At 35.6% G+C, this 18,963-nt stretch overlaps 1 protein-coding gene across 1 annotated transcript; it reads left to right on the forward strand.

The window, feature by feature from the left end:
• The first annotated feature begins 16,388 nt into the window (after nt 1-16,388).
• LOC131039351 (uncharacterized protein At4g08330, chloroplastic) lies at nt 16,389-17,346 on the forward strand. The gene is made up of 2 exons (XM_057972069.1): nt 16,389-16,532; nt 16,690-17,346. The coding sequence occupies exons 1-2, from the start codon at nt 16,513-16,515 to the stop codon at nt 17,045-17,047; spliced, it is 378 nt and encodes a 125-aa protein (XP_057828052.1). The 5' UTR covers nt 16,389-16,512; the 3' UTR covers nt 17,048-17,346.
• The last annotated feature ends 1,617 nt before the right edge of the window (nt 17,347-18,963 follow it).

Below are 18,963 nucleotides of genomic sequence, written 5' to 3' on the forward strand. Positions count from 1 at the left end.
AAATTGTACACTAAGTGTCATTTTGAAGAGCTAGGTCATACCGAGATCAAAGACATGTATGATGAGTTATGCACCGGTGGAATCCAGATAGCAAATATGAGCATATCAAAGTCAAGGGGTTAACCGAAGCCCTAACCTATCCTCGAGTCTTCAAACCCTAATGGGTTAAATTTGTTTTGAGCAGAGTTCATGATGACTTTATGTGGTTAGAGGAGCAACCGTTCAAAATCACCAAGGAGATCATTCACATCATAACCGAATACCCTATATACGACCATGCCCGAGCACAGAAAATGATTTCACAGAAGGAATTGATAACTTTAACTGGAGTTGAGTCTGATTGCAGAGGTCTTAAATTGAATAATGTTACAGATGCAGAGCTAAAGTTTGCAATTAGAGTCATCAGTTATTGTTTCTTCCAATCGGCAAGAGAAAACAGTGTACCTTGTGTAGTTGTAGATTTGGCCTACAAGATTGTGAAAAAGGGTATGAAGATTGATCTATGTGAAGTGTTGTTGAAAAACCTATTTGAAAATCTCAACACTATAAGGAAACCTAAGAAGAATAACTCGGAAAACACACTAAAGTTTGGGTCACTCTTAGTGTGCATGCTTTTCTATTTTTAGAAATTCTTTCCATTAGTCGGTAACATAGTTTGGGAGTTACACCGACCAATCACCCATCAAATAAATGACTTTATCAATCAATTAGGTTATAATTTCAATGAGATAATGGATGACTACTTCAGCAAATTTCAAGAAAAGATGCATAACAGGTACAGAATCCCACCTCAGTTAGTGGAAAAATATAAGGATGATATATGTTTTGAAGTAGACACCGACTACTGTTATGTCAATGCAGTAGATCCTAGAACTCAATCTCTACCATCCATGGGTTATGAGATGGATCTTGATATTTCTCAACAACAGATAGATGCCTTTTTGACACTTCCTAGGCATGCTGCCGAGATCAGGTATGGTACCTATGAAGAGGTCAAAGAAAAAGTAAAAATGAGCATAGTAGTACCGAAGGCTACAAGGAAAGCCACAAAAATGATCAAAGTGCTAATTGAGAAATTTGGAGAAGGTTCTACCTCCACTCCTATAAAGAGTGATCAACTCACAATTGAGGAAGAATCTGAGGCTCGAGAAGTAGCAATTACTCTGAGCACCGAGTTGCCAAAGGGAAAAATATTGAAAAGGAAGAAACAGGATACACCAAAGGTATCACCGACTCCTCCAATGAAGCGCCCCAACACTAGATCATATGCAGTGTCACCCAGTAAGAAACAGAAAAAGGTTGAATTGCCTAAAGTTACAAAGACTTATAGAAAGTCGACCAGGAGACTCATTTTGAATAAGGAGTCAACTGACATAGAATCTGAAGACAAAAAAAAATTTCAGATTGTTAAAAGCACAAAGGAAGATGTACACAGTGTTGACAACTTTTGTGCCAAATTGAAACAATATGGTGGATTTGGGTCATTCAGGTATGTAAAATATGACTCCCGGACAGAAGAAGAAAAGAGACAAATAGAAGAGTCAGTTGTATGTACACTTCTTAAATTCTGAGTAGTTTCATTGGAAGTAAGTAATTTTCTTCCAAATGCATTATATTCTCACATTGACAACAGATGGAAATATGCTATGGACTCAGTGAAGTAGATAAGAGAAAAAGTTTTAGTACATCTCTTTCCAAACATGTCGGTAGATGATATTAGAAATCATTTGAAAAACTACCAGACAAACTTTCAAGTGAAGCATAGAGCCTAGAAAATGATGAATGGACTTTATCTTGAAGTCAAAAAGGAAACAAAAGGAAAATGGCAAGAAATCTTCAGAATTTAGACCGAAGAAACTCAAGGTGAAGTTGAAATAGTTGACATTACTAAGCAAGATCCTGCTTCAACTATTCAACAAGATGAGGATGTCATGGACACTGAGGCACCGGAACAAGAGATGATAAAAGGAAATGCCTATGTCAAACTGGTATCTAGTGAATCAATTTTGGAACAAGTCCTATCCTCTTGTAACTCAGCAAGTTTCAACTGAGAAACCTCAGGACACTGATCAAGGCAAAGAGGGTCAACAGTCTACAAAAGGAGAATCTACTTCTCAGGCCACCAGGGAACAGACTTCTCAAGCACCTGCATGCACTGAAATTGTTGCCACTGAGACCCCAAGTAAGGAATCACTGAAGGATACATTAGAGGCTAAGGGAACCGACAAAAGTGTTGCCTCTATCAAGCAACCTACCGAGGGTGAACAAGCCTCCACAACCATTGTACTCATTCAACCGGTGAAAGCCTCATCATCCAAAGAAAAGAAAGTGAAGAAGCATAGTTTCAAGGTAGATCTGTCAAAACCTATTGTGTTGCCAAACGTTGAGATTTCAAAACTAAAAGGGCAAGCACTTATTGAATTCGAAGAACTATGTAAAGCCAAAGCAGAACAAGAAAGACAAATGGCTATTCAGAAGAAGAACCGAGTACTTCAGAAGGTTAAAGCATTATTGACAAACATGCTACCTAAAGCTACCATGAATAAAGATGCTGCCATCCATATGCAACTAGATGAACTACTCACTAAATTAGAAGCATCAGGAGTAGATGCATCAGAATACCTAAGCAAGTTGAAGGACAAAGAGCTAACTGCCAAAATGATTGAAGAAGTGTAGAAAGCAATTGTCATAGGTAAAGTCAAGCTTGTTAGACTCATTGCTGAGTTGTCCCCTCAACTCAAACATATTCTTTATTTATTTCAGAAGCTCTGTACATTTTCATTATTTATTAAGGATATCAAGTATAAGACCGAAGTTATTGAACAAGAGATTACTAATCTCTACAATAAATTGACCATCGAGCCAAATTCTGTTCAGAATTTCTATACCAGGCTGCAAACTCTTATGGCTCAACAGTTAGAACTTTGGAATGAAGAGCACAAAATTAGGATGGATATCATGACTCTTCAGACCTTATTTCTTCCCCAATTATCATCAGTCCAAGACCAGATCCACTCAACAAGAGGGAAGCACTTTAGATGATTTGATTTCACTGTTAGCTGATATTACAACTCAGAATTCCCTAATGGACAGTGTCAAAGGTGCACTCTCCACTACTCTCACCGATGCCAGTACAAAGTATAAATCTATTTTTGACCAGTTGCCTCCACCTAATGGTAACTAGTTTTGATGTTTGTCAAAAAGGGGGAGTATACTGAGTATGTACCAAGTATAAGAGTGTACAGTGTACCGAAGTAGAACAGAGTATTCGAATGTATAGTTGAATTTGATAGGGGGAGCATAGAACACAAAGTAGTGAACACAAAAGCATTACAGTATATTGATAAGGGGAGTATATATTTGAGTATGTTACTATTCATTGACAATTGTATATACTGTCATTTTAGTCAAATTTTGCAAGTATATAGATTTTCAGTTATGACTTTGAAACGAGTTTTGTCAAACATACCAAACTAATGTCAAAAGGGGAGATTGTTATTATTTACTGAGTTGTCATTAGCTTTATGTCCAAAGTCATCCTATATACTCTAGTCGGTTAATACTACCGAAATATTCAGTCAGTAAGCACTAAAGCAGTCGATTATAGAAGAAAGGAGTCACAGAGTTAAGTATACATCCAGTTGTCTATCGAGTAACGTTCTATGTCTATCGAGCAACAAAGAAGGTATACCAAGTAATCTGAACCGAGTAGAAATGTGTTACCAGATTCAATGAACCTGGACACATATGTGGAAACGTGTTACAAGAATCGAGGAACAGGGAACCGTTATCACATAGGAAATTGTACTTCAAGATTTTGTATGATTTTGAGGAAGTTTATCCAATGAAATAATTTCTATGATTATTCATTCGATGAATCTTGTTTGTAAGATCAAAGCATGAACAGATCACCATCCCAGAGATCTATTTATACAGAGTGATTTGAGAATCAAAGACAGAGAGAGACATGTGTGATAGAAGAGTTAAAAAGGAAAATCATAAGAGGACACATTGAGTTGTGACTGCTATGATTGACAGAGATATTCAGAGGTCACCAAGAAAGTCTTCAGAGAACAGTTTAAGGGACAGAGTAAATAGAAGGGTTTACCGAGTTGATTTATCAATTACTGAGGTATGCTATGAGCAAGGTAATTTCATGTTGAGCACATAGAATCTGCTATAACATTTCAAATGTAAAGTTGCAGATATTTGTAAAGATTTTATTGAATCATTTGAGTTGTAATAGAAACCTTTAACAGGGTAAGAGACTCTAACAATGTCTATAAATTGTAAAGCCTTTAATCAAGTGCAGCATTTTGTATAAGTGTTGTAAAATCCTTTAGCAAGGTAGATCTCAAGATCTTAATACTCCTAACATGGTAAGCTATCAGAAATAGCTAAACATGTAGCTCTAACTGAGCAACCTTCATTATTGCAGTAGTGAAGTTGTGGGTGCCATCCCCACCGCAGTTTTTCTCTCTAACAAAGAGTTTCTGCGTAACCAAAATATTTGTGTTATGGAGTGAAATGTGTATGAATGTTATTTCTATAATTATGTGTTAGCTTTATATTATGAGATCAGCAGTTTACAGTTTATGTTTATCAGTAAGATTATTTTTGGAGAAAATTTTTGAAGTACTGATTCACCCCTCCCCTCTCAGTACATTAGCTTTCCTAGTTGGACCTAACAGGAAATTCATTGTTGTTGACTGCATTGGTGACTGCTAGTGACCTAAAGGTGAGTGATCATATTTTTGAAATGGTATATTATACATTATACTCTATTATTGCTTCTTCAACAAATTGATATTTTTTTGGCAGCCTATATTTCGTTGGAGATGTCAAACAGGAAGAGGGGTAGGAAACCTAAATGTGGGGAAGGCCATAAGAGGCCAACAAAAAGCAAAATTTTGTCTTCGTACTTTGGCATTGGAAAATATTGTGGTGAAAATCAGGAAGGTACATCATCACAAGTACAAGTACAAAATTAGCCACCTACACCGCATGTTGAAGACAGTGGCGAACCTAATATCTCAGATCAGGATGATCTTGAAGAAGATTATCTGGTAGATACCCAAGTTAGCCGAAATGATGTAATCGACTTGGGTGATAATGCCATTGATGATGATGCACGGAAGGGGAAAAGAAAAGCCATATCAAAAAAGGGTGAACCACAATCAAAAAAGGATCAGGAGTGGGATATGTCAGTGAGGAATTTTCAAATTAATTGGGCATCAAAGTATCCATTCATTGAACCAGTGGAGATTCCAATTGAAGGTGAGCCTCCAATATAATGCAGGTGTAAGATTTGCACTTGGAAACATAACAAGGAAATTAGGTTGCAGCTAAAATTTGACACCATAGAAAAGCATATGGGTAAAGTTTATGAAAAACAAATGATAGACGAGGTTGAAAAATAAGTGATAAGATGGAAAAAAAAGGAGGAATGTAAGCATGTGAGGAATACCGAAGAGTATTATTTTCATGAAAAAATACAAACGAAGCCTGTTGAAGTTAAAGGTTCTATTGAAGCTATTTTTGGAAAAGCAATGCAAATAGAACAACTGGGAGAAGTTGTTCAGTTAAGTGTTGTTTTTTATATTTTGAGCAAAGGGCGTGCTATAACAGATTTCCCATCAATTAGTGGTTTATTACACTTTTTGAAAGTTCCTAACTATCCTAATAGACACTGGTCAGTAAACAGTGGATGGGAATGGGCAAGTTGTCTTGTTGAGGTTGAAAAAGAAGATGTAAAGGAAAAAATAAGAGAGTCAAACTTTATTGCATTTTCTTTAGATGAAGTTACAATAGTAGACAATACTTCATGGGTATGCATGCATGTTTATATTGTAGAGAAACATACCCGCCAACCTCATCTACTATCTGTTGCTAAAATGAAGGAGAGTGCCACAGCGGAAAATTTATTTCAACTAGTAAAGAGAAGTTTAATTGAATATGGAGGTATGGATGACATGATGGTAGCCAAAAAATTGGTTTGTGTTGGAGCAGATGGAGCTTCAGTAATGCAAGGTCATAGGAACGGTCTTTGTACAAAGATTGAAACTTCATTTGCACCCTACATTACTGCAATTCATTGCATGGCTCACATAATGAATCTAGCTTTTGGAATTGTGAGCAAGTTTGCTTCGGTTAAAAAAATTGAAATTTTAATCAGAGAGCTCTACTCACACTTCCATCGAAGTCCCAAGCGATTTATGGAATTTCAGCACTTTGTTGATGGAATAATTGATGGGAACAAGCTTCTCAAGGATAATGATACTAGATGGATCTCTTTGGATGGTCCAACACATCGAGTGTTTTCAAAATATCCATCCTTGATTGGACTATTTCACACAACTCGAGACGAATCAAATCAACCAAAATTTCCTGAACTTCTTCGAAGGTTAAGTAATTTAGAAACACTCTTAACTTTAGCAGCTCTTCTGCCCATGCTAGAGGAAATGAGGAATATTATGAAGGCTACCCAAAAAAGAGCTATGTATATTGTAGAATATGCTACGCTGCATAAGATGACATGCATGACCCTCGACAATCTCTATCAAAATCAACCAACACTATCCGATGAAAAATTCGTTAAGTGGCAGACACTCACAGACTTGAACAATCCTGATAACTTTTTACAAATCGGTGCAGACTAGGAGGTATGTGCCAATGTATGGGGAGTTGAGATACCAATACACTTCTATGCCACGGTCAACCCCAAGGAACCAGGAAAGCGCCTCAGGAAGCAACTAGCAAGAGTTACAAGGGAAGATTTTGACAAGATTGTTGAGACTGTAACTACTTCTGTGAAGAAAATTGCATATGATCTTTCCTCACAAATTAGAAGCAGATTCCCTCCTAAAAACCTACTCGAAGCCATGTCTATTGTGTTTCCTCAATATTGGAGCCTCAATAGTGCAACTAATTTTCGAAGTAAGCTACTGACTTTGATAAAATGGTTTTGTATATCCAGAGAATTGAATGGAGTAACTATAAATGGAATATTAGATGAAACTCATCTTCAAGAGAAATCATCTCATTTTGCATACACTTTGAAAGAACAATATGGCAAAATGGAGAACCCCCGCGAAGAGGGATCAGTAACAAGGCTTTGGAAAACTATAGCTGAGAACTCAACGTTGCGTGATTCAATGCCAGAATATGTGAAGCTTGTTTATTTATGTCATACCATGATATTGGGTTCGGTGGAAGATGAGAGAGTTTTCAGTGCTTTGGGGTTCCTAAAATCAAATCTAAGAAACAAACTAGACAAAAATTTGGAAAATTGCTTGAGGCTCTATACATCTAGGTATGATGTCCACACTTTTCCTTACAATAGGGCACTGCAAATCTGGAGGTGCAAATGTGAAAGAAGAGGTTTGGGCAACACTTGAAACCAAAGTGCTAGTGGAACTATTGACTCATGTGCTGGACCTACTGGTAGCATTGAGATGCAGTTCGGTGAAGGTATGCAGACTCAGAGTGAAGAAACTCAAACCATAGACAAGAATCAAGAAAGCTCTAAATTTGATGAGGATGAATGGTAACTGTAAGAGATTGGTATTTATTAATCTTATTATTGTATCTCATCATTCATATTACAAAATCATATTACTTTTTGTAATTAGAATTTAATATTGATTTGTAATTGTATTTTTCAACTTTCTATTTCCAGATTTAAAATAGCATAATAATAATAAAAAAGCATAATGTGTTTATTGATATAGAGATGTTTATTGTTTATTTATACATGTTTGAGTCTCAAATCTGTGTGATACATTTCAGAACCATATGATACAATTCATTCAATAGTAATACACATGTCGAGAACTTAGATTTTTATTAATTCTTTCAAAATATAGCCATATGATACAATTCATTCAATAGTAATACACCAATGTGTGTGATTCTCCATCCAAATTACAAAAGTGAATACAAAGTTTCAGAACCCTTTGCAAATGACCCCGAATTCCCTTTATAAAAACAAGAGAGCAACAACAGCTCCTGTGTGATTCTTCAATGTCCATGCAAAAGTGAATACAAAGTTTCAGAACCCTTTGTAAATGACCCTGAATTACCTTTTATAGAATTAAGGGAGCAACAACAGCTTCAGGTCGAATTGCAAGTTTGCAACATGTGAAGACTGAACATCAAAATCACAAACCCAGCATAGATTTATATGGCCATCACAGTTCGTATTAGCAATTTAACATCTGCTACATGTTTGATGTCTCCTATTCAAAAAACAAAGTTCAAAATTAAATATTAAATCACGCCATGGCAAATTAAACATAGATAATAGCAGTGCCTAAAACCTACTAATCAAAATAGAGAAATGCATAAATGTTAAAGCAAGGGAAAATTTGAGAATACAAATTTACTGGCTGAAGTTTTGCACTGTGCATCATAGATTCATAGGCTGGATTAGCAAAATAGCAATAGCGAGTGCTATTTTTTTCCTATTTATAAAATAGATTCATAGGCTGGATTAGCAAAATAGCAATAGAGAGTGCATCATAGATTCACATGATGGATTAGCAAAATAGCAAATAGAAAAAACATAAACCTTGAAATTAAGAGTAAAAGAAGAAAATTATGCAATACATACTATGATTCTTAAGAATTTTGTACCAGTTTTTGTAGGTTGCTCCACTATTCGTCTAATGGAAGGTCAATATTTTGTAAACTATGGAAAGTCAACTCCAACTTCGTCAACAAACCATATTTAGAAGATTTACTTGACATCACTGTTTCATCCAATGCCGAATTTAGAGTTGTAAATGGTTGGATGAATCCTAGAAAGCTTTGGGGAGTTGTGTCCTTTGGAAGCAAGTCTAAATCAGACTTCATTTTTATCTCCATGCTTTTTTTGTAAGCTTCTTCTCCAATAAATTTATTTGATGGGTCAACGGTCTTAGGCAAACCAAGTTTAATCAAATTATTTTTCTTTTCTTGCAACTTCAATATCTTTTTTTCACAATTTTCCATAACTTTTGATGTTTCCCTTAGCTTCTGGCATTTTTGAATGATAGATGATGTCTTAACTATGGCATCAATGCGGCTCTTAATTCCCTTGGATGCCAAGTAGCTGTCACTAGAACTATAGACTACTTTCAGAATCTTTTTTGTCATATCCTCTTTTGAATAAACATGTGTGCTCTTCTCATAGTGCCCTTTGATTTTTATATAAATTGGTCTCAGACTTTCAATCAATTGAAACCATTCACACAACTTGTCACTCCTCTGCCATATCCTCTTTTGAATAAACATGTGTGCTTTGGAAATTTACAATTTTTACGTCCGAGACTTGAGTCCCTCAAAAAATTAAAACCCAAAATGAGTGAGCCACTAGCACTGAGCCTGTTAGGGTTCGAGGACATAGGAAAAAAAACTACTAGGGACACAGGTAGTGGAATTGTTTACAATTTTGCCCTAAGAATCTGGCCCTCCTTCCATGTAGAATTATTTAGACAGCATAAGCTGAGAGAATTCTTCAAGCCATGTGTAGTTTGGAAAGTCGTCCAGGAGGAACCATTTCTGGAGAAAGTCCCTACCAATCTGCGCCCATTTCCTGTGACGTGACAACTGCTCTGCATTCAAGTTTAGGAGAAATGTTTTCCTAGCCACTAGCACTATTTGGTCAGGGAGGAGAAGCTTGGATAATTCACTCGCCAAGGGATCCCCACCCCTACTTCTGCAAGGACGACAAGAGTAATGTCGTCTCCGGGGAAGTCTTCCTTAAAAACCTTCCTCAACAGCATCAACATATCCACCTTGTCTCCTCCCAGGTCCAGAAGAGATGCTAAGAAGCAGGATGTAATGTCTGTTTTAACACGGTACCTATTTTTCGTTTCACAGAAATTCTCTACCCAGCACCATCTGCACAGCCTCATTGGTGAACAACCCAACCTCCTTGCAGACTGATTGGAGGGTTGGGTCTCTAACGGAGCCTAGAAAGGCCCTCTGGTCCTCTGCAGAAATGCTTCTCAAGTGGATGGGAGTGTCCATCTTGAGAAAACAGATTAACAAATTAAACAACTTGAGCCTATAAACCTAAAATACTGTGAGCTCGAATGATTTATCTACCAAATGGCAAAGGCTAATTGAAGATGAAAGAAGTAGAGATCGTATATAAATTGTTGAAGCTCTTGATTGTAATAATTACTTCTTTAACCATATTAACCGCAATAAATTTTTTAAAATCTTTCATATCTTTGCAAATCTTTCCCATAAATGCACTATTGTGCGAAAATGGAAACAACTATGAACCAGTACCAAATTGGCAAGTATCACATTGGAAGTTGTGGGGACAAAGTGGATTGCAATTAGTGAAAAGATATATATTAAATGAACGAAATTATCGATCGTGATTCGTGACATTTGATACGTGTCTATTGAATCCAATTCCATTCTGGGCACTTTCTGGTGAGCTATGTTCTCTTCAGAAAATTGGGCCGAAATAAGACTTCAACCATTGATCTATGATCATCAAACAATTTAAAATCATTAATAGATTTTAGGTATGTGTCACCCTTCACGTGTCAAAGAGGCCGCGCTTATTGATACATCGTGCAAAGTCCAAAATCAATGTATTATGTGATGTGATGTACTGATGTGATGTGATGTAAATGGCAATGAATTCATGAAATTGCCAATAAATTATATATTGTACCATAAATAACAAAATATTCGCCAAAACAAATTAAATAATTTTCAAGCGGCAGAAAAAAATCGCCAATACATTTAAATAATTTTCAAGCAATGGATAAAAACTGCCAATACATTTAAATAATTTTTCCTTTGGAGTAAAATTTTTCACTCATACAATTATATATTTGTTCCTTTAAACACAAATTATTCACCTCCCACAATAAATATTTTCCCCATAGAACAAAGTACTATTCGTCAGAAATTTATGGACTTTTCGTACCCTAGAAAAAAATCGCCAATACAAAATAATTTTTTTCCCCATTAAAATTTTTTTTTTTGCCATCGATATGAAAATTTCCCCCCGAAAATAATGTCTGATTCGGCAGGATTTTACACACTTGCCCGAGGGGGGGGGGGTTTCTTAAAGTTATCTTTGCCGACATTGTGAAAATTGAGTCTCCTTAGAGACCCATTTGCATCCTATCTTAACCTTGATACTTTTTCTCATTCCCGAGTTTCCAAATATTCCATAAAACTTCACAACATAAAAGGAACCAAAATAAATTGTTTTCTTTTTTCAATCCTCTAATGTAACTAGTAACAACATCATTATACTGAAAATCAGTAGAAAAATTAGTCCCAAATGAATTCTAGATTTCCTTAGCGATAATGCAATCAAAGAAGATATGCTTATTAGATTCAGGTACCCTCCAGGTGCTACATATATCAATATTATGCTAATTATTCTTAAAAGAGAGCCTATTAAGAGTAAAAATTCATTTGAATCCTTTTTTCTTTGGAGCTATGTCACTACTCCACAACCAAGAAAAAGTATTCTACCATTCATTATTACTATAATCCATAAGCCACATAGAATTAATATGCATAATCAAATCAAAATTATAACATAAAGCATCATAGACCATCTTAGCTTCGGTCCTCATGGGCAGAGTTCCATCCACCCAAATAAAGGACCAATATCAGTCAGCATCTTCAGCACACAGCTTAGGTAGATGGAGAGTGAGACATGCCTCCCTTAACATGGGATATGTTCTCCAATTGGATGTTGGAAGCTAGAATTTCTGAGAGAGATCAAACCACGAAGTTAATTGAGCATTAGAGATAATATCATAAAAACAATAAATGTCTTTAAGATCCCAACTTTTGGCATAACACCCTTTAATGAGAGAAAGAGGTCTACCCTTGTGGAATAAATTCCACCAAATATATCTTTCACCACAAATAGTGATATCATTGTTGATGATCCTTTTATTAGAGATCAAGTGCCCAATGTGTTCCCAATCCTTCCAAATAGCCTTAAAAACATTAGAGCCAACTAGGGAGATAGGGAAACTACCAACAATGAGGTCACTAAAGGGGAGCATTTTCTAGGCCTTGGCTTGCTTAGGAACAGCAAGCATAATGTTATTATAGATAAGAACCTTCCAAGGTTCTTCCCCTTCCAATGCATGGAATATCCATTTGACAACTAGAGAAATACCTTGCAACTTGAGATCTTTCAACCCCAATCCTCTCATATTCTTACCAAGACAACACCAATTCCATTTAATAGAGTGCCACTTCCAATTACCTTTCCCATCTAACCAAAGGACAATTTTAATGGTCTTATGAATATCATTAATTTGGTAGTTGCTAAACATCCAAATTGAAGCATAATACAAACTATAGGAAGATAGAATCTTCTAGCAAAATTGAATCCTTCCAGCAAGAGATAGATAATGCTTATTCCATTTTCCTAGTATGTTGTCCAATTTTCCCTTGATCCATAACCACGTCTCTTTTAAACATGGGTTGATAAAGAAGGGTATACCCAAATATCTAACTTGCTTGGAGGGGCCTCCCCATTGATAGTTATAATTATTAAGCCATATGGGAGGGGCCTCATCCCAAACAAGAAGAGTGGATTTGGCTGTAGAAATCTTAGCCCCTGAAGCTTCACAGAAAACATTAAGATTTAGCATTGAGTCCATGTTGGCCTCATCAAGCTCTAGAAAGAGGGTTGTATCATCCGTAAACTAGATATTAATTGGGTCCACTTTTTTCGGAAGAGAAATGCCTTTGATCCTTGGCGAGAGGGAAGATTCTCTAAGAAGATAGTATATAGCATCTAAGGCAATAACAAATAGAGTAGGACCTAGTGGACATCCTTGCCTAATGGAACTTTTCAACTTAAGCGCTTGAGTACGAGATCCATTAACCTCAATATGTACAAAGGAATCATTAAGGACCTTAACCATTCTGCAAAATTCATTAGGAAAACCAAAATCTTCCAGCATCATAGTGAGGAAGCTCCACTCAATCCAATCATATGCCTTCTCAAAATCAAGGAGAAATAAGGCCACACTCTGGTTGGTTGATTTTTCCTAGTTCATGGCTTCCCAACTTGTGATGAGATTCTCAAGGATATACCTACCTTTAATGAAACTAACCTATGTATTGATAACAAAGTTAGGCAAAATATCCACAAGCCTGAGGGCAATAATCTTGGCAAGAATCTTGTAGGAAATATTCAATAAAGTAATTGGCCTCCAATTTTTAATAAGTGATTTGTCTCCATCTTCGGGGAGAAGTTTAATAACCCCCTTATTGATATTAACACCAAAGGTCCTCTAGTCAAATCCTCCTCATAGATCTACAATAGGTCCATGCTAACCCAATCTTTAGCTTGTTTATAAAACTCAATAGGAAGTCTATCAAGGCCTGGGGCCTTATTATTGTTAAGGGTATTTATGGGCTTATGAATTTCTTCAATGGAGATAGGCTTCTTGAGAGACTGGGCCTCTTTATCAAAGATCTTCTTAGGGATAAGAGCCTTACACTTTTCTCTAGTAGAGACACAAGAGGGGGAATTGCCTTCAGAGGTGAACAACATCTGGTAATAGAGCAAAAAGGTGGCTTTAACATCCTCACTATCTACCAACTTCTTACCATCTTTCGAGATTATGTCAATTATATCCTAGTATTCCTTCTGCCTTAGCATGTTAAAGAAGAATTTGGATCCTTTATCACCCTGCTGCAACAAATTGATTCTAGCCCTTACTTTGGTTCCTTATATCTTATTGTGTTGAAGGCCTCTTAGCATATCCCTGGTATGACTCAAAGAGTGGGAGATCTCCAGATTGGTAGGATCACATTGCTTTTGTGCTTCCACTTCATGGATATTATCCACTAAATCCCTTTCTAGTTTCCTACCATCCTTGGCTTTCTTTTTGCCAATTGTTTGCATAAGGATCTTCCAAATCTCTACATTTATGTTCCATTTATCAATACCATACGAGGTGTGATAGTCTCACCTATTAATTTTCCTAATCATACAGATGACACTCTTGAACATCCTGATCCTCTAACAACCTGGTATTAAGAAAGAATTTTTCCTCCCTCTCCTGAGGTGGGTCAAAATTGCCTTTTAAAATAATTTATGCAAGCATTGGATGATGGTCTGAGAGGATGAAAGGGCACACCTTCAATGTTACTCCATTATCTTCTTGCTTGAAGGAGAATAAATCTTTGTCCACGTACAACCTATCCAGCCTACAATAGATTCTCTTCCTCCCTCGCTGGAAATTACACCGTGTAAGACAAAATATCCCCATACTCTTTCTTAAGACCTTCCAAAGGATCAAATAATCTCAGCTTGTTTTTTATACAAAACCAATGCAATTTCTCTCCCCCCTTCCATTCTAGGTTGAGGCCTCCAAGCTTGTCTTCTGGGTATTTGATCATATTAAAATCTCTCTAAAGATCTAGAGAACATCTGAAAGGGTACTTAGTCATTGCCATAATTTTGTCCTTTATTTGTAATCAATAGATGCATAGAGAGAACAAATACCAACTTTAGAGTTGTGCATGCTAAGGATGGTACATACTGCCCTATGACATGGAGATGAACCACATTCTAAGAGCTTATCTCTCCACTTACCATTGATTAGTAATAAAACACCTTCTTTGCCCCTACCATGCTTAGTAGATAGCTATATAGCATCCTTCCAAATGTATCTAAGGTTCATCTCCAAAGTGAAATTAATGGCTTTCACCTCCCGAAGCATCATAGCATCAATTTTTTTTATGTTGATTAAGAAATCTTTTGACCACATACTTCCTGTCAAGGGATTCAATTCCCCGAACATTCCAAGAGATGCAGTTCAAATTCATGAGCAACCTTAGGCAATGAGGTCCTTGGCAACTTTAAAGTTGTCAAAACATTTAGGCAGGTCCTTCTTATCATCATGTTTCTTGGGAAGGGGGGACTGTTTTCCTTTCTAGGCCTTCGCTTTTTTCATTTCGCCTTGGAGAATCAACCATTTCCAGCAGACACTAGAATTTCATAGTTATCAAATTTAGCTTCCATATCTTGATCTTGAGCAAGGAATTCCTCCCCCTTAATGATCAAGTCGTTGGACATAGACCTAACTTCTAGGTTTGAATCTAAAGAATGGGCATCTATGATATCCTCACAGATGCTTATTTTGTTCTTATCATACGAGATAATGTCAAGACTATGGATCTCATGAGAGGTCATGTTTCTAAAAGCAAGATCCGCAGTAATAATGTCAAAGAATGCACTATTGTTGTCAGGTTTTTTGTTAAGGGCATTAAAGGCTAGGGAAGAACTATCATAAAGCTGAGGGGAAAGAACAGACTAATTAACACCATGGAGAGGGAGACCCCTATTAGCCTCAACATCATGAACATTCTCAAAGTGAATCCCTACAAGGATGTCAAAATTGTTAGAGAGCTTCAAGGCATATGACTTATCTAAGGGGGTAAATAGTCAACTGACCCATTTAGTTTCACACTAGACCGTCCTCTCTCCTCTATCCCTATAATGATATACTTGACAAGAGAGATGTTATTTCCTTCTACAATATTTTAAATCAACTATCATATTACACATCTTACCAATGTGTCTTTTGTTATAATAGGAGAGAAGATTTAAACTTGAGGGTATTTATCATAGTTTGATCTATTAATGTTAGTAATTATTATGTAAATATTTTTTAAAAATTTACTTTACATGATTAAATCGAAGATAGGGGGATCACTCTGCAACGACTCTTGGTGGAGGGGTCCCCCAACCCTGCAACCCTATACTCTTATGTTTAAATTTTTATTTTTTTTTAATTATAAAAAAAAAACTTGATTTAGCAAAAGTTAGAATTATGTTGCAAATATTAATCAAAGAGAGGCAATGCCAAATGAGAAGTAAAGCTTTAATATGATATAATTTAATAATTTTATTCGAATATCAATACATTTAACTTTAAATTGATAAAAAAATGTTTGAATTTACATATATATTATTTATGAGCAATCTATGAAGCAAATAAATATAAAATAATAGATTTAAAATATAATTATTCATTATCTTTTGTTAAAAATTATTATTATTTAAAATATTATTAATTAATAAATGTAAATTTTATTTATATTATTAATTATTTTAATCACAATTTCTTACATTTTATCTATTTTATCTTTTGATGAAATTAAAATCATCTCAAATATGATTTAAAAAATTGTATTCATTGGCTCACAATCTCTTAATTAAAGAATAATGTCATTACAAATAGAACAATAAATAAGACAAATCAAAATACAATAATTAAAATATTTTATGTTTGTTAACTACTACTAAATTGAACAAATACATTAATATTCTGCCAAAGGCATGTGTGAAAGACAAATGCCAAGCAAGAACTAATAAATATTTAGATTGACATTGACTTTGAATATCTAGAAGCACACCAAAGAACATTGACAAATATATTCATGTGAGAAATTAATAGGCCTCCATTTGAAGATTCATCCCGTTCTATTCCTCAATTTCATCGCAGACAGATGGCTTCTATTTCCTACAGGTATTTTTCAATTTTTTCAATCTATATTTTGCATAATCTTATGTCTATATTCTTGTCGTAATTCAATAATTTGCAGTAGTATAAATGATTATGAACTAATTATTCATTTACCCAAATCACAAAATTCATATTTTCCAACAATTTGTTTTTTCAATAGTTGTGCAGAGTGTGATTCTCCTCTGAATTTGAGCAGCAGCAATCTATATCCCCAAGATTTCTACTTTGAAGCAGGTAACAAGGGAACTCTTTCATTCTCTGCAATTGATCTGACCAAATTCAGACTTGAACAGGAAGACAAGATAAAACCTTTTTTCGAGACCCTCAATTATTGGGGTCTTCAGAGAAAGAGAACCAAACTCAAGTGTGCTTCCTGTGGAAAACTCCTTGGTTATATTTATGATGATGGCCCTCCAGCTACAAACGGTATTGGCCAATTTGGCATGGGCCCTAGTCAGGTTGTGCCCAGGTTCCCTAGGTATCGATTCAAGATCAAGGCCCTTAAGCAGCAACAATAGTAGAATCATTATTTTTGTTAGTACCCGAATGTTAAAAGTTGTTTGTTCATGGCTCTCAAATTCAAAGTTCCATGATTCTTTATTCTTTCTCAGATTTGAGAGCAAGAGATTTTAATTGGATTCAGTTCAAGGATATTTGTTATGAGAGATTCAGAGTTCTACCACATATGTGAATTATGAAATTTAACATGTATGGTTTTCCTTTTTGGTATACCTTGTTTAATTAAAATACTTGTATGAGACACGGGAGTCCTTGAAGCTAGATTTTGGCTTTTTTAATACACATGCCTCTTCTTCTCTGAGTGTTCATCTGAATTGGTTCTCTATCTGGGTAATCATATATTTTTTTTTCAATGTTAAATTGATATATGAGATTTGAATTCTGTTAAATTCAGCTATCTATTTAGAGCTGCGGCTAAATTGGCTCTAGAACGGCACGAACATGAAATTTGTCAAAAATTACAGATCTTTGATTGTGATCAGCAGAATTTGATTTTTCGAATTTTTTTGAAAAAGTCAATAGTACGAGTTTTTATGCCGTTTTGGAACCAAATAAAACTTATGTCAGATGATGGGATCAGATATTCCCTTTTGACTTGTTATATATGAATTTCATACTTTGCTCAATAATACTTGCTCAACAGGAATGATGTTATTTCTAACCTATTAGGTCTTGTGGATGCCTTATGAATGAAAAGTGATTCTTTTATATAAGGTTCACAAGGTATTTCCTAATTTAGGCTGACTTTCAACAGTCAAATGAAAATATCAAAATCATATCATAAATGGAGAGAACAACACTGCACACATTCGAATTTGGACCCCTTCTGGAGGGACTAAGGCACTAGGCATCCTATTCCACACAAAAAGGGACTAGAGAAAGGTGGTTGCAGAGTATAGGGTCCCAGGACATAAGAGTTACAGGTAGTTTACTATTTGAAGAAAAGCCGGAACAAATTGTATCCACCTCAGGATTGACAGTCTAATCGCGCATTCTCAGGTAATTTGCATTCATGTCATCCTGTGGACCCCATAATGGGGAGTTAATCGTCATAGAAGGGTTTAGTTTCACAGTTTGTGGCTTGTTTGTATCAGCTGATCGATCTTTGAAGTGTTTTCGTGTAGCTTGGAGCTTCTTGGATACTATGGTTTGAGATAGCGTGTAGGCACTCTTAGTTTTTTCTTGAATTCTCGTTTATCATTAGCTGTAGTCTAATATTTATTACTTTGTTGGACTCTGTATTTTTATTCTTGAATTACCACTCTACTGTAAACCTTAATCATAGATTGCCATGTGCAGAGTATCCATTCATGTTGGAGAGTATCTTTCCTATCAAATTCACCCAAAACATGCACCTGGCCTCATCCTGTATACTGCACCCAAATTTTGCAGAAAGTCTTACAAGGGTTTGAAGCTGGATCTCTGCCAGAAATATCCCATTAGTTTGCCACTTGATCTCATCATGTTGGCTCTATAGTTTTGATCCTTATGACTAATAAAATTACTTTCAGAGAACAAGAAGCCAGAAACAGAATAATTGGAACATTAAAGAAGCTGTCATAACTTCTCCAAACATGGAACTGATATGCCAGAAGGAGATAGTGATTCACTAGCTTTGTACAATACATCGTATTAGATGAAATATCAATTTGAAGCCTGTTTCCCAAATATCCATCTCTCACAACATGCTCAATTAATTCAAATCCTTTCTCATTTTGGGTTAGTGATCATTGTGAAGTTTTTTCGAGAGATCATTGTAGATTTGTTATAGTTTTCTGCCACAGCCTAGACTTGCTAAGTAGTCTAATTAAAATTTGAACAATTCCAGTCTAGAGGTAAAAGTTTTTTATCTTTACTATATGTTGCTACTAATTGTTGAGTTTAAAGAGCAGATTAAATAATACCAAACAGCAAA

Source organism: Cryptomeria japonica, chromosome 6 (assembly GCF_030272615.1).
Source record: "Cryptomeria japonica chromosome 6, Sugi_1.0, whole genome shotgun sequence".
Classification (NCBI taxonomy): Eukaryota; Viridiplantae; Streptophyta; class Pinopsida; order Cupressales; family Cupressaceae; genus Cryptomeria; species Cryptomeria japonica.